This window comes from Rhipicephalus microplus, chromosome 7, assembly GCF_043290135.1.
Source record: "Rhipicephalus microplus isolate Deutch F79 chromosome 7, USDA_Rmic, whole genome shotgun sequence".
NCBI classification, from domain to species: domain Eukaryota; kingdom Metazoa; phylum Arthropoda; class Arachnida; order Ixodida; family Ixodidae; genus Rhipicephalus; species Rhipicephalus microplus.
In genome coordinates, this window is record NC_134706.1 from 124,983,993 (window position 1) to 124,998,351 (window position 14,359).

Here is a 14,359-nt window from a genome sequence, read left to right on the forward strand (position 1 = left end):
TGCATTGAACAACCAAGACACTTAAGGACTAAAGAGATAGAAAACCTATTCAGTCCAAAGTCCTTGGAACAAAAGTCTGAATGATACTCTTCCGAGAATCACTCACTCAAATTCCAGCGTTGTTGTCGTTCCGTAGTTCTCGAAGTTTCTCTTCCAGGAAACCTCGCGTCCTCAAATGGCCACTCTCCAAGCTTCAAACTTCTTCGCCGGAAATCCGTCGGCTTCACACACGCAGCTGTTGCCCGCGTCTTCGCTCGATAGCGGTAAACCCACACTCTTGCCTGTAGCTCGAGCCGTCCCTTCGGACCAAAAACTTCGCCGACTACACGGCGGACTCTCTACGCACTCTGGCGCTCACTTCCGTCTCCTCCTGTTCTGTCACTACGGGCAGAACCTTCGCCGACTCCACGGCGGAATCCCTACGCGCTCCGGCGCTAACGTTCCGTCTTCTCCTGATTTCTCGTCTCGGCTGCTCGGTTAAATACCTTGCGCGCGACTTTCCAGATGTTTCTCGTCATTTCGTCGGCGCGATACGCAGCGAAGGCTGGGGAGAGGCACGAGACGGTTCGACTGCCCTCTCCGGAGGATGATTCACTCGGTCTGACCCCACCTCCTTCGTTCTAGAAAAATCGCGGCCTTGCTGGGCCGCCGATGTGGGGTGAGGAGGATCGTCTGCGAAGCCGTGCTTCTGCAGGGAGAGCGCGCGCCCGGGAGCCCTGGATGTTTGCTTTCTTTTTTTTTTCTTTTTACCTCGCGGCGTTTCTGCCGCCCGTTGTCGCAAGGATTTGGCGGCGCGCTCTTTTTTTGGCGCTCGTTCTGTGACAGCCGGTGACGACAAATTGGCCTTTTTCTGGACGCCAGGTATGTTAACATTATTTATTGGTTGAGCGAGGCACCATGGCAGAGTCACGGGTCTAGCGGCAGGCGAGAACGAAGTTGGGATCGAGTCACCTTGTGCGGTCACTGTTTTGCAGTAAGATGTGCATAGTCAGACTACTGGTAGAGAGGCTAGGTGATGTCGAGGAGTTCGAGCAAGGTGTCGTATATGTGTCCTCAGCACTTCCACATTAATGTGGGTCTTGATGAGGTTGTTCCTTGTGAGGGCGATAGTTGCCACTGTTGACGCACTTTGGGGCAAGCCTAAACATATCCGGAGTGCTCGAGCCTGGACACTTTGAAGCATTCGTATGCTTGTTTTACTTGCGTTGGTTAACACAGGTAGGCTGTACTGAAGGAAACCAATGAAAAGGATCCTGTATAGTCGCAACATAGCAGTTGTGGACATTTCGAAGTTCTTTCGAGCGAAGAACTTGAACAAATGACAGATGCCTATCAATCGCCTTTTCGTGTATGATACATGTGAGCTCCATGAGAGGTCTCTGTCAATTATAACACCTAGAAACTTGTACGATCGGAGGTGACGTATCCTTTCGCTGTTTATCGGAACGCTGTAGTTCTGCATTGGTTTGCGCGTAAATGCCACAAGTGCACATTTCTCAGAGGAAGTTTCCAGACCTCGTTGACAGAGCTAAATAGCAACTGCAGTGGCAGCTCTCTGAATTCACGCTCGCAGCAGTAGACGTGTTACTATAGACGTACAAATGCAGATGTCGTCCGCGTACATTGACAATCTGACAGTACTTGGCAGATTCTCATTGAGAGCTATTAGCGTCAGGTTGAATAGTACAGGGCTAAGTATGTCACCCTGTGGAACACCACGGTGGCTGTAATGAAACGAAGTGTCGCCATCCTTGGTTCTCACGAAAAAGGATCGCTCAGAGAGATAGCTACGTAGCCACTGAAACATCCGACCACCCACTCCTACCTCCTTGAGAGCGGTGAGGACAGCTTCATGTGTGACGTTATCGTACGCCCCTTTAACATCACGAAATAAAGAAGCGCAGAGACGCTTACGGCCTTTTTCGTGTTGCATCTAGCTGACCAGGTCTACGTCGCTATCAATAGGTGATTGGCCACGGCTAGAATCCCCACAGAAAGCTACTTGGGGTCACCATGGAATGGCGAGACGCAAGAGTAGAAGAGAAGGCCTTGATCATCAAATGGATGAGAGAAGCTCTTCTCAGTTGTCAAGTACTACAGTAACTCCGGCCAGTGCAGTTTGCAGAAACGCAAGTGTGTGACATCCCTGGCATTCCAGCGCATATCTAAAGCTAACATCTGGACTAGCGTTAATGTAGAACCCACACCACATCAAAGTGACCACTGACACAAAGCCCTATGCAGTCAGCTACCGAAGGCGAGTGCCATTTCTATTCTTCATCTTGTCGAGATGGAACTAGAAAGGAGGGAAATTTTCGGCATCATAGAGACGGTGGAACAAGTGACAGAGTGGCGCATCCCGATGTTAGTATCTCGGAAAAGAACAATAAGCTGAGGTTGCATTGACTATGGCCAGCTAAACCAGCAGAACGTTCGTGAATGCTTGCTGATGCCTACAGTTGATGAATGCCTTGCCAAACTAGCGGGTAATAGTCTTCAGTCGCTCAGACACACAACCAGGCTACTGGCAAGTGCCTCCCTTCGAACAGTCTAGTGAGTTTACGTCATTCATTACTTCAGTTTGACTGGTCCAGTTCTTTAGACTAACCTTGGACATTTCTACGCTGCCGGAATTCAACAGCTCCAAATGCTTAGTGTCTTAGAGAGACTGAATGGACAGACAGGCCTGCAAGACTACATCAACATATACGAAAAAAACAATCATAAAACATGATGAAAATCTCCAGGAAATGCTCAGGTGGCTTGTAAAGGCAGGCATCAGATCAACATGAATAAATGTGCATCTCGACAAACCAAGGCCGAGTTTCTGAAACACATCGTGTTCCTAGAAAGCACCAAGCTGGCCCATACAGAGTGGAGGCCATGACATAGGATACGTCAAAAGTTCGCTCATTTCATGAATTATCAAACCATCTGCCAAAGTTTCTTCCTCATCTTGCGAAATATGACTAAGTCAGCGAGACCCCTCATGCATGCAGATGCCAAGTGGTACCGAGGCCCAGCCAAATAGGAATGTTTTGAAAGTGCCCAGCACGCTCTCAGTGTTCTGCTCTTGCACTACGACAGAATGAGTTCCCACAAACTTTCAGTGGATTCATCATAGGCTTAGATGCAGTTCTCCTGACAGTCGCATGAAATGATGTGGACGACGGCATATGCCTCACGTTCACTTTCCGAGATAGAACATAGATATTCACTGATTGAAAATACAGCCGCATCCATCACTTGAACATGTGAACAATAGTCTAAGAACGTTCTTAGTTTATCATTTCACCGCTAAAAGGGTCACAAGCCCCTGGTTTTTCCGCTGACGATCAAGCGCATGGATGAACCAAGTCCTAGGCTGCGACATTTTCGCACGCGCCATCTCGAGTATAATTATAAATCTCACACCAGCGAAGAAAAAGTACTCTCAGCAGCGCTAGTTGGTTGATGTTCCTGCAGAAGCCACTACGATATCGGTCATTTTGGGTGATGAAAAAAATTGGCGAAAGGTTCAAGGGGAGTACTCCTATTTACCTCTTCCCTAGTTTTTTCGTCGCGCAAGAACAGCCATATTTTTGGTGGCGAATATACCAGAGAGCTGGGCATCAGCTATACCCAGACCATAACTTGGGCCCGGGACACGAGGGTGTTACTTGGAACTACTATGAAGATGAGGTTGCTCGAGGCTAATTGCAGATGAGGCGGCTTGCGATGAGGCTAACTATACCAAGCTGCCGAAGACAACACCGTGGATGACCCAACAACCATTGATCCTAGTTAAAAAGCAATCCTGCAAAATTAAAGATTTCCGGACACTTTATCCTGCACAACACAAGTACTCGCTAGCTGTTACACCGACTCCCAACCGGCACATGTATAAACATCCACAGAATGCATACGTGTTGCCCCACAGCATACAAAGACATATGCCCTTGGTGTGGAAGCACACCGACGGTCTACAACATCACGTGGAAATGCGTGGGGCCAACCGAAGAACAGGAAGGAGAAAATAGTTCGGAGGCAATGCTGTCCATCCTGTCTTGGGGACTACCTGAGCCTAGCCATTAGGGTTGAAAGAAGGGTGAGAGCCAACGGTACCTTGGAATAGGGGACCGACCACTCATCGCTGCTCTATTTTAGCGACAACGCAGTCATTTTCACCAATTTTTGTTCTTGTTCTTCTTTGGGGCCTTGTCACAGAACGAGCACTAAAAATGGGCGCGCCGCCAAATTGTCGCGACGAAACGCCGGAGTGACGCTGCGAGGTCAAAAGGAAAAAGAAAACAAACATCTAAAGGCTCCCAGGGCGCGCGCTCTCCCCGCGGAAGCGTGGCTTCGCCGACGAACCTCCTCACCCCACAAGGGAGGCCGAGCAAGCACTGGATTTTTCTAGATGGAAAGGGGCGTGGTCATACCGAGTTGAGTCATGGGCCGCGGAGGGCATTCCAACCGTCTCGCCCGCTCCCCAGCCTTCGCTTCGTATCGCGCCGACGACATGATGAGAACCTTCTGGAATGTCGTGTGGAAGGTATTTAACCGAGCAGCCGTGATGAGAGATCAGGAGAAGACAGAAGTTAGCGCCAGAGCGCGTAGGGTATACCGCCGTGTAGTCGGCGAAGGTTTTGTCCGTAGAGAAAAAGCAGGAGATGAAGAGAATTTCCACCTGAGGGGTGATGACTCGAGCTACAGGCAAGAGTGTGTGTTTACCGCTATCGAGCGAAGACCCGTGGCAACAGCTGCGTGTGTGAAGCCGATGTGTTCCGGCGAAGAAGTTTGAAGCTTATTGAAGCCTATTGAAGACGGGAGGTTTCCTGGAAGAGAAACTTCGGCGAGGTTTCCTGGAAGAGAAACTTCGAGGGCTGCGGAACGACATCCACGCTGGACTTTGAGTGAGTGATTCTCGGAAGAGTATCATCTAGACTTTGGTTCCAAGAACTTTGGACTGAATAGGTTTCCTATCTCTTTAGTCTTTAAGTGTCTTGGTTGTTCAATGCATGGGACTGCATTGTAGTGCGTATTGTTGTCTGTGTCCGTTGTTTCAAGTGTGGCTGATTGTACTGTGTAGTACGTTGTTTGATTGGTGACATATTGTATGCAACTATTGTGGAGTGTGCATTTTTGTGTATTGTTTTCGATCTGCCATTATTGAGAATATAATTTGTTTGTTTATCAACTCTCTGCTCTGACTTTTTCTTTGGGCCACAGCTGGCGTCCGCTGGCGCGCCAAAAAGGACCACTTCTAAATTGTCCACGCTTTCATGGTGCGGTTCGGGGGGCCGATACTTCGGCCCTTGGAATTAGCCTGGCGATTGCCTCCTGAATTAACGGGACCTGTGTGTGACAATTAATCTGGCGTCCGCGACACAGGACCTTTTGGTGCACAGTGTGTCCAAAGTAGTGAGAAAGAGCCTCGAGTTGTTGATACTGCTATCGGAACGATTTTGTGTGTTGTGCAGTGTTCTCGTTAACGAGTGCAGTCGAGTGTTCCGATAGACTGATTTAGGCAGATACTTTTTACACGCGGCAAGACTTTATTTGCGAGACACCATGGATCTCGAAAAGTAAGTAGCTCTTGGTGAGAAGATGGGTCTTTCTGGCGCCGAACTACGGAAATGGGTAAGCCAGAAGGAGAAAGAGGCGGTGGAGAGAGAGAGGTTGGCAGCTGAGAGAGCCAAGGAAGAAAAAGCAGCTGAGGTGGAACGAGAGAGGTTGGCAGCTGAGAGGGCGAAGGAAGAAAGAGAGCAACAATTGAAGTTGGAGTTGGAGAGAGAAAAGCTGGCAGCCGAAAGGGCGAGAGAAGAAAGAGAGCAGCAATTGAAGTTGGAGCTGGAGAGAGAAAGACTGGCAACAGAGAAGGCGAAAGAAGAAAGAGAGGAAAGAGAACGGCAGCGACAGCACGAGATAGAACTCGAGTGGCTCCGTTTGCAACAGCGAAGAGAAACTCCCGTCCAAGCTAGAGTTGAAAGCAGCGAACGGGAAGGTCATGGCTTCCGCTTGAACCCAAGCAAGCTGCTCGTGGCGTTTGATGAAAGGAAGGACGACCTTGATGCGTACCTTCACCGATTTGAGACGATTGCGAGGAGCCAGAATTGGCCGGAACATCAATGGGCAACTGCTTTGAGTACTTGCTTGAGTGGTGAAGCGCTCAGTGTGTACGGTAGGCTGACGCCAACCGATGCAGCCAACTATGCAAAGGTGAAAGCTGCTTTGCTAAAGTGATTTAGATTTACCGTGGAAGGATTCCGGGACAGATTTCGGACAGGAAAGCCAGCTGATGGTGAGACGGCTACGCAGTATGCTGCCCGATTTTGCCATTATTTCGACAGATGGATTGAACTTTCAGGGACAGTGCAGGAGTACGATGAGCTTAGAGAGCTCCTAATTAGAGAACAATTTCTTACTAGTTGCCACCCAAGCCTGTCGCTGTACTTGAAAGAGAGGAAGGCTGAGTCACTTGAAGGAATGCTTGAATTGGCTGATCGATTCTTGGAAGCACAAGGTGGAACTAAATTGGCCAAGGTCAAGAAGAATTGTCCCGAAGATTCGAAGAAATTGGCTCCCGAAGAAAAGAAGCGTGCACCACAGAGCATTCCGCGATGTTTTCTGTGCAACCGAGTGGGTCATCGCGCGAAAAATTGTCGAACGATCTTTACGTGCCCTACGGTAGTAAAATGTTTCAAGTGTGGTCAGACTGGGCACAAAGCAGACGCTTGTCGGAACGGAGTGAGTCAAACTCACCAGGTATCCTGTGTGCAAGCGGCACCGAAACCTGATAATAATGCTGTCACCGATGGATTCGTAGAGTTGAATAATGGGGAGAAAATTCCTATTGTGGGTGCTGTAATGTCAAAATAGCCAACCGGTGTTACGAAGGGTATGCAACGCTGCCTGGAAAGGTTGCAGGCAAGAAGATTACGGTTCTAAGAGACACCGGTAGCTCCACGGTTATCGTGCGGAGAAATTTGGTACGGGAAAGCGAGTTGACAGGCAGAACGAAACTGGTTTGCCTAATTGACCGTACGGTTCGGATGCTTCCCGAAGCAGAGATTGAGGTTGAAACCCCGTACTTCAGCGGAAAGGTTACTGCTTTATGCAGGACGACCCCCCTTTACGACCTTGTCATCGGAAACATCGACGGGGCGCGAGGACCGAATGATCCGGAATATTTGGGAGAAGACCCTAAGATAGAGTCCTCGCCAACCCAGCGACCGCGAGATACAAGGGAGGAGCCGCCCGTGACGGATCTCACTAGAGCCCAAGGTGAAGCCGCGGTACAAGAGACCGTGAATGAGAAGATGATCGTGTTGAATGATTTCACGGGTCGAGCAGCTGGACTTACGTCGGCACGACCTCAACCGACCGGCAGTGTAAAGGTGACGGAGTCGGCCAGCCGGGCCAAATGTAGAGACACGAACAAGCTGGTAAATAAACAGACAGAACCCGTCAAACGTCATGACCCGTTAGCAGGGTCGGAAGTGACAGCGATGGCTGAGACGCTGCCTCAGATATCGTCGTTGGAAAGGGCTCGCCGAAAAAGAACGTGGAAGCACAAGAATAGATCGAGCGAGCACCGCAAGAAAGGACGCAAGCGCCGCTCAAAGTACACAGGATAAGTGCTGAAGTCGAATCAGAATGTGTTTGGCAGTGCTGAGTGCCATAGGTAGTGTTAATGTTGTGTTATCCTGTGTCACAAGTGTCGAAGTGTCTGTTCTGTGATGTGATGTATAGTGTTGTATAATTGTTGTATCGAGAGAACTTTGTACGTTTGTATTGTTTGGAATGTGTGATGAAGTGTTGTAGTCATGTACTTGTGGCTATATTTCATGTGTTGTAGAATTGAACGACAATGTACGATTGTATTGAGCGATCTATTGCGAATGTGAAGTGTCATGATCGACGGTTTGTGTTACAGTTTTTCAGAGTGTGTGGTGACTGTTCGCGCTCGTTTGTGTGGTTTTGAATATTATGAGATAATATTCTTAAAGTGGGGGGGCAGTGTCAAAGAACGAGCGCTAAAATTGGGCGCGCCGCCGAATTGTCGCGACGAAACGCCGGAGTGACGCCGCGAGGTCAAAAGGAAAAAGAAAACAAACATCTAAGGGCTCCCCGGGCGCGCGCTCTCCCCGCGGGAGCGTGGCTTCGCCGACAAACCTCCTCACCCCACAACGGCGGCCGAACAAGCACTGGATTTTTCTTGATGGAAAGGGGCGTGGTCATACCGAGTTGAGTCATCGGCCGCGGAGGGCATTCCAACCGTATCGCCCGCTCCCCAGCCTTCGCTGCGTATCGCGCCGACGAAATGACGAGAACCTTCTGGAATGTCATGCGGAAGGTATTTAACCGGGCAGCCGAGATGAGAGATCAGGAGAAGACGGAAGTTAGCGCCAGAGCGCGTAGGGTATATTGCCGTGTAGTCGGCGAAGGTTTTGTCCGTAGAGACAAAGCAGGAGATGAAGAGGATTTCCACCTGAGGGGTGATGACTCGATCTACAGGCAAAAGTGTGTGTTTACCCCTATCGAGCGAAGACGCGTGGCAACATCTGCGTGTGTGAAGCCGACGTGTTCCGGCGAAGAAGTTTGAAGCTTGGAGAGTGGCCTATTGAAGACGGGAGGTTTCCTGGAAGAGAAACTTCGGCAATGTTTCCTGGAAGAGAAACTTCGAGGGCTGCGGAACGACAACAACGCTGGACTTTGAGTGAGTGATTCTCGGAAGAGTATCATCTAGACTTTGGTTCCAAGAACTTTTGACTGAATAGGTTTTCTATCTCTTTAGTCTTTAAGTGTCTTGGTTGTTCTATGCATGCGACTGCATTGTAGTGCGTATTGTCTGTGTCCGTTGTTTCAAGTGTGGCTGATTGTACTGTGTAGTACGTTGTTTGATTGGTGACATATTGTATGCAACTATTGTGGAGTGTGCATTTTTGTGTATTGTTTTTGATCTGCCATTATTGAGAATATAATTTGTTTGTTTATCAACTCTCGGCTCTGACTTGTTCTTTGGGCCACAGGCGGCGTCCGCTGGCGCGCCAAAAAGGACCACTTCTAAATTGTCCACACTTTCGTGGTGCGGTTCGGGGGGCCGATACTTCGGCCCTTGAAATTAGCCCGGCGATTGCCTCCCGAATTAACGGGACCGGTGTGACAGGCCTGTACAAGATCAGCGAACAAATCATTCGCAGGTGACCTGCTGTCTTGAAAGGCGCAACAGAACCCTGCGGCTAAAAGCGGCTACCGAGACATTGAATGCTCTGTGGACGTATTTGAAGCCGCGATCCTAGAGTAGCTATCAGCATCGCATCCAATGTATTAAAGAATAAAGTTCAGCAGCCAAGCATATACCACATTGAGTACAGCGGTGACCCTATGCCATAAAGCATGACTTTCTGTAGATAGCCTGCACAAGAGGCCAAGCTTAATTCAGAAGGGGCCAGTGAACTTTCACTGCTCGATGACTTGCTCTTGAAGGGTGATAGACTCATCAGTACATCCAGTCTCAGACTGGAAGCTCTCGAAAGACTATATGATGGTCATACGAACACAAGTCTCTGTGAGGCACGATCAAGACAATCCGTAAGTGGCCAGATATTTGTAAAAAAAGGTATGAGAATAGGTGCCAGGTACGACAAGAACATAGGGAGCTCGTGTCTGGAGCAGTGGTTCGGTACCACTGCTCCAGACACGACTGCCGCAATATCCATGGGACACAATCAGTATTGGTCTATTCTCGTTGGAAGGAAAATAGTACTGCGTGGTTGTGGACTACTATTCTAGATTCTCCGAGCTGGAGCAACTACATGGCATGGCTACTAAAGAAGTTCTTGGCTTTCTCGAAACAATCATAGCTAGATTTGTGGCGCCAAGAACAATCCGCATGTACAATGGTGGGACGACAGTGAATTGACAGTGAAGCCGAAGTGGGACGACAGTGAATTTCGGCGAAAGAATGAAGCAATCAGATGACAGGCCCGGCGCACCTACAACGTGTGACAGAGGGTGCTAAGTAGAGAACTTACCTCACTGAAGACAGCTGTGTGCATTCTGAGTGGGAAAGCTTGGCACGGGAGTGTGACCGAATGAGAGGGACAACCGAGATTCTTTCTTGCACGGACACCATCAGGGCTAACGAGGGGTTGCAAGCAGTGGCAATGACAAGAACTGGACGGCTCTGTCCACCTTCAAACGATCTGAACCTGTGGCCTGCCTCCCGAAGAAATGGGGTTGTCATAGAACACTCAGCATACCGACGCCGCGAGACAGGCGCAAAGAGAGTGGTGCCTGTGCCGCAAGTGAAAGGAAACATTGAGACTCCTCGCACAAACAAAAATTGTGCGCACTTCGTGTGCACACTTTTTTATTTGTATGATGAGTTTCATCGTGTGTGTGTGCGTCGCTTCGCTGCCGGCTTACCACGCCGGAATAATTGGTTCGGGGTTTGGTGTATTGCCTGTGTTACTAATGCGTAGCGACACTCAGCTACAGAGTGTATGACTGGAAGAAAGTGGTGGCTTATCTCAAAATATAAGTCGGCTTTAGAAGGCAGCTGATGTAACTTTAGAAGGCTGCTGATGTGTCTTGTCACGTATGGGTGACATCAAGCAGTTATGTAGCATCTTGAAAGGTTGGTTACTAGCTTAACGAAATATTTGTGGTGCTTACGTCGCGTTGTGCAAAATTTTTTAAGAGCCTGCTCGTGCAAAAAACAAACTAAATGACAAAAATACAATTAGCAAAGAAGAAACTGGGCGGGTTCATTTCCTGAAATTACGCAAGGCTAGATCTGCCCACTACCTAAAAATACTAATCCTAATTCTAATCCTAACTTAAAAACAAAAAACCTTAAGATATTGTGCGAAACAACTACAGTCGAACCCCTAAATAACTAAATCACCAAGAAGGCGTTATTTATTCGTTTTCGTAAGAAAACAAAAGTAGAAAAATGCGTATAGTACTTTAACCAAAATTTTGCTTACAAAGTGGGTGATCTTGTTCTGTTTCACATTCCTTCAAAGGAGCTTAATGGTTTAAGGCTCACAGTTTAAGTGGCGCGTAGCTTCATCATCGTCCGTCAATGCACACGAAATGCGATTCTTGTGGGTAGGATAACGAACTAGGCGTGAGTTCATGTTTTTTGCATTTTCTTGTTTTTATTATTGTCGCTTTCACTTTAAAATTCTTTGTGCGTTTTCCATAACAGTGTGGTCACTGAACGATTCCACCACGATCAGTCTACAGAGAAGCTGCCACCATGAAGCCATTTTCCTTGATGTCGTCACTGGAAGCGCCATGTGACGACGTAGTTGCCATCATAGGCATTAGCGAAATCCGTTTCTCAACAACAACAACAACAAAAAATAAACTCACAGAAAAAAATAGAAGTGCTCTGCCTATCATTATTATCCAACCCAATGCATACTGCAGCAGTCCCGATGTTTTTTTAAACGCATGTATGCACCCACCTTGAGCACTGAGTGGTGGTAAAATTTTATAGTTTCTGTGTTCCAAACTAGGGCATGGGTAGAAAAAAACGTGAGGCTCACAGCGTGGCTGTTTTATTGTTGTAGGGTTGCTTTTTGAAATCACTTTGCTATCGACATCGACAAGATGCAAATACACGAACAGCATAGATGGTCACCAAAGATGCCAGTTTTCTTTGTTTCTGCGAATATGTCATTTTTAGAGTTCTCGTTATTGAGGAATATAAATGTGGTTCGCTTTCTGCATATCAACCACACATATATTTGTCGAAATTCTCTTATTTACAGGGCACAATGTCTGAAAACCATACAGAATGATTGAAGGAAACTATCGCGCAAATTTAACTAAAATTAAGCATTCGCTGTTCTAAACAAAGACATCTCTAACGCTGACGCATTCGTGTTGCTTCTGCTTTTTTTTTTGTGGCACATTGTGGAAACTTCATGTGTGAATGTTTTCCTGTTGCTTGCTATCACCAACGTTGCTTCCTAGCAGAAAGTCTGATGCCCTATTGCACGTTTTTTTTCGTGTTTTTTTCAGCGTTCTTGCTTGCGCCAGAAATATTTCTTCAAACTAAAATAGTTACTTCGCTTCAATGTTTAGCACCTACATGTTCTGTTTTTGCAACACCCGAAACTTTGTTCTCTCTGCAGTACAGACATTGGGGCACTTTATTGGCAGGGTGAAGCGTACTTTTTCGATCTGGAGCAGAAAAATAAAAGAAGTGTGTCCGGATATTGGGCGCCCACAGAAGCGCACAGGCACCACTTTCCTAGCAGCAGCGGACGGAGCCGGAAATGTGTGTACCTTTACTGGCAGCCTGGCACGGAATTTTGGATGCGCAGTTGTGGAGCAACATGACTTCGCCATACAGGTAATCATAGGATAGCACTTTAAAAAAGGTAACACGCACAAAACCTAAGGGCACTTATATTTTAAATTTGCTGCTTTTAAAAAGCTTCAACGTTAACGATTCAAATTGGGAGGACGTGAGTTTATGCGGCAATTTCTGATATAGAAGTGAATCACTGCAAACTGCTTCACTAACATTTTATTCAGCAACCTTTGGTTGAAGGTTCTTGAAAACATTGCAATACAGAGATGCGAATGACCTTTAAGAGATGCCAGATAGCTATAACTGCAGCACAAGTTGGTGTTCTACAATAGTGGTCTTTCTAACTCTGTGGTAAAAAGCTAGAGGAGGCTCACTGATGTGGCATTGTCCACTCGACTAATCACAACAAGTAACGTAAATGAGCTGCCCTTAACCAGCTAATACTGATATTGTTTTTCGCTCATCATCATCATCATCATCATCATCATCATCATAATCTTCATCATCATCATCATCACCAGCGTGACTACGCCCACTGCAGGACGAAGGCCTCTCCCTTGTTACGCCAGTTAACCTGGTCCTGCGCTTGCTGCTGCCAATTTATACCCGCATACTTCTTAACCTCATCTGCCCACCTAACCGTCTGTTTCGCTTTAACCCGCTTGCCTTCTCTTGGATTGCAGTTAGTTACCCTTAATGAATAGAGGCTATCCTGTTTACGCACTACATGACCAGCCCAATGTCCATTTCCTCTTCTTGATTTCAACTATGATATCTTTAACCCACGTTTGTTCCCAAATCCACTCTGCTCTCTCCATGTCTCTCAAGGTTACACCTTCCATTTTTCTTTCCATTGCTTGCTGCGTCGTCCTCAATTGAAGCTGAACCCTCCTTGTAAGTCGCCAGGTTTCTGCTCCTTAGCTTAGTACCGGCAAGATACAGCTGTTATATACCTTCCTCTTGAGGGATAGTGGCAATCTACCTGTCATAACGTGAGAGTTCCTGCCAACTGTGCTCCACTCATTTTTTATTCTTCTAGTTACTTCAGTCTCGTGGTTCGGCTCCACGGTTACCTGTCCAAAATAGCCATAGTGTTTTACAACTTCAAGTGCACTATTACCTATTTCGAAGCGCTGCTCTCTTCCGAGGTTGTTGTACATTACTTTCGTTTTCTGCAGATTATTTTTTAAGACCCATCTTTCTGCTCTTCTTGTCTAACTCCATAATCATGAGTTGCGATTCCTCCCCTGAGTTACTCAGAAATGCAATGTCATCGGCGAAGCGCAGGTTACTAAGGTACTCTCCATTAACTCTTATCCCTAACTGTTCCCAATCTAGGCTTCTGAGAACCTCGTGTAAGCACGTGGTTAATAGCATTGGGGAGATTGTGTCCCCCGCCTTACACCCTTTTTGATTGGTATTCTGTTGCTTTCTTCATGAAGCACTATGGTAGCAGTTGATTCCCTGTAGATTTCTTGCAGGATGTTTATATATACTTCATTGACGCCCTGATTCCACAGTGTCTGCATGACGGCTGATATTTCTACCTAATCAAATGCCTTCTCACAATTTATGAAGGTTATGTATAGTGGTTGGTTATATTCTGGGCATTTCTCTATTACCTGATTTTCACTCTGAATAAGGTAATTTTACAATTTGATACCTCAAAGTTTTAAAGATATTTAGTGACAAGGAGAGAGACGCCAGACGGTGTCATGAAGGCGGCCGGCGGGTTCGTGCCAAACCACGCCACTTTATTTTCTTCTGGTTGAAGCTCAGCGGCGGCAGCGTCCGCCACTGCATAACTCGTTTTGTTGTCGCGCAATATCAGCTAGGCATCCGCTGCTCGAGAGGCGTGGCCTGGGGTGAACAAATGATGACGATATCATGAAGGCAATCCCAATATATATATATATATATATATATATATATATATATATATATATATATATACTACTATTCTAGCAGATTGCACTTACCTTTGTAATCGACGTCATGCGAAGCATGTGGAGGTACGAAGACCGTGTTGTAATCTATGCACGT

General features: G+C 47.1%; 1 protein-coding gene across 1 annotated transcript in view; it reads left to right on the forward strand.

The window, feature by feature from the left end:
* LOC119182689 (glutathione hydrolase proenzyme) overlaps positions 1 to 14,359 on the forward strand; it is a 53,466-nt gene that overhangs the window by 20,956 nt on the left and 18,151 nt on the right. Inside the window, exon 4 of the mRNA XM_075868284.1 lies at positions 12,163 to 12,355. Within this exon, the coding sequence (XP_075724399.1) occupies positions 12,163 to 12,355 (193 nt within the window). The remainder of the gene's footprint in view (positions 1 to 12,162; positions 12,356 to 14,359) is intronic.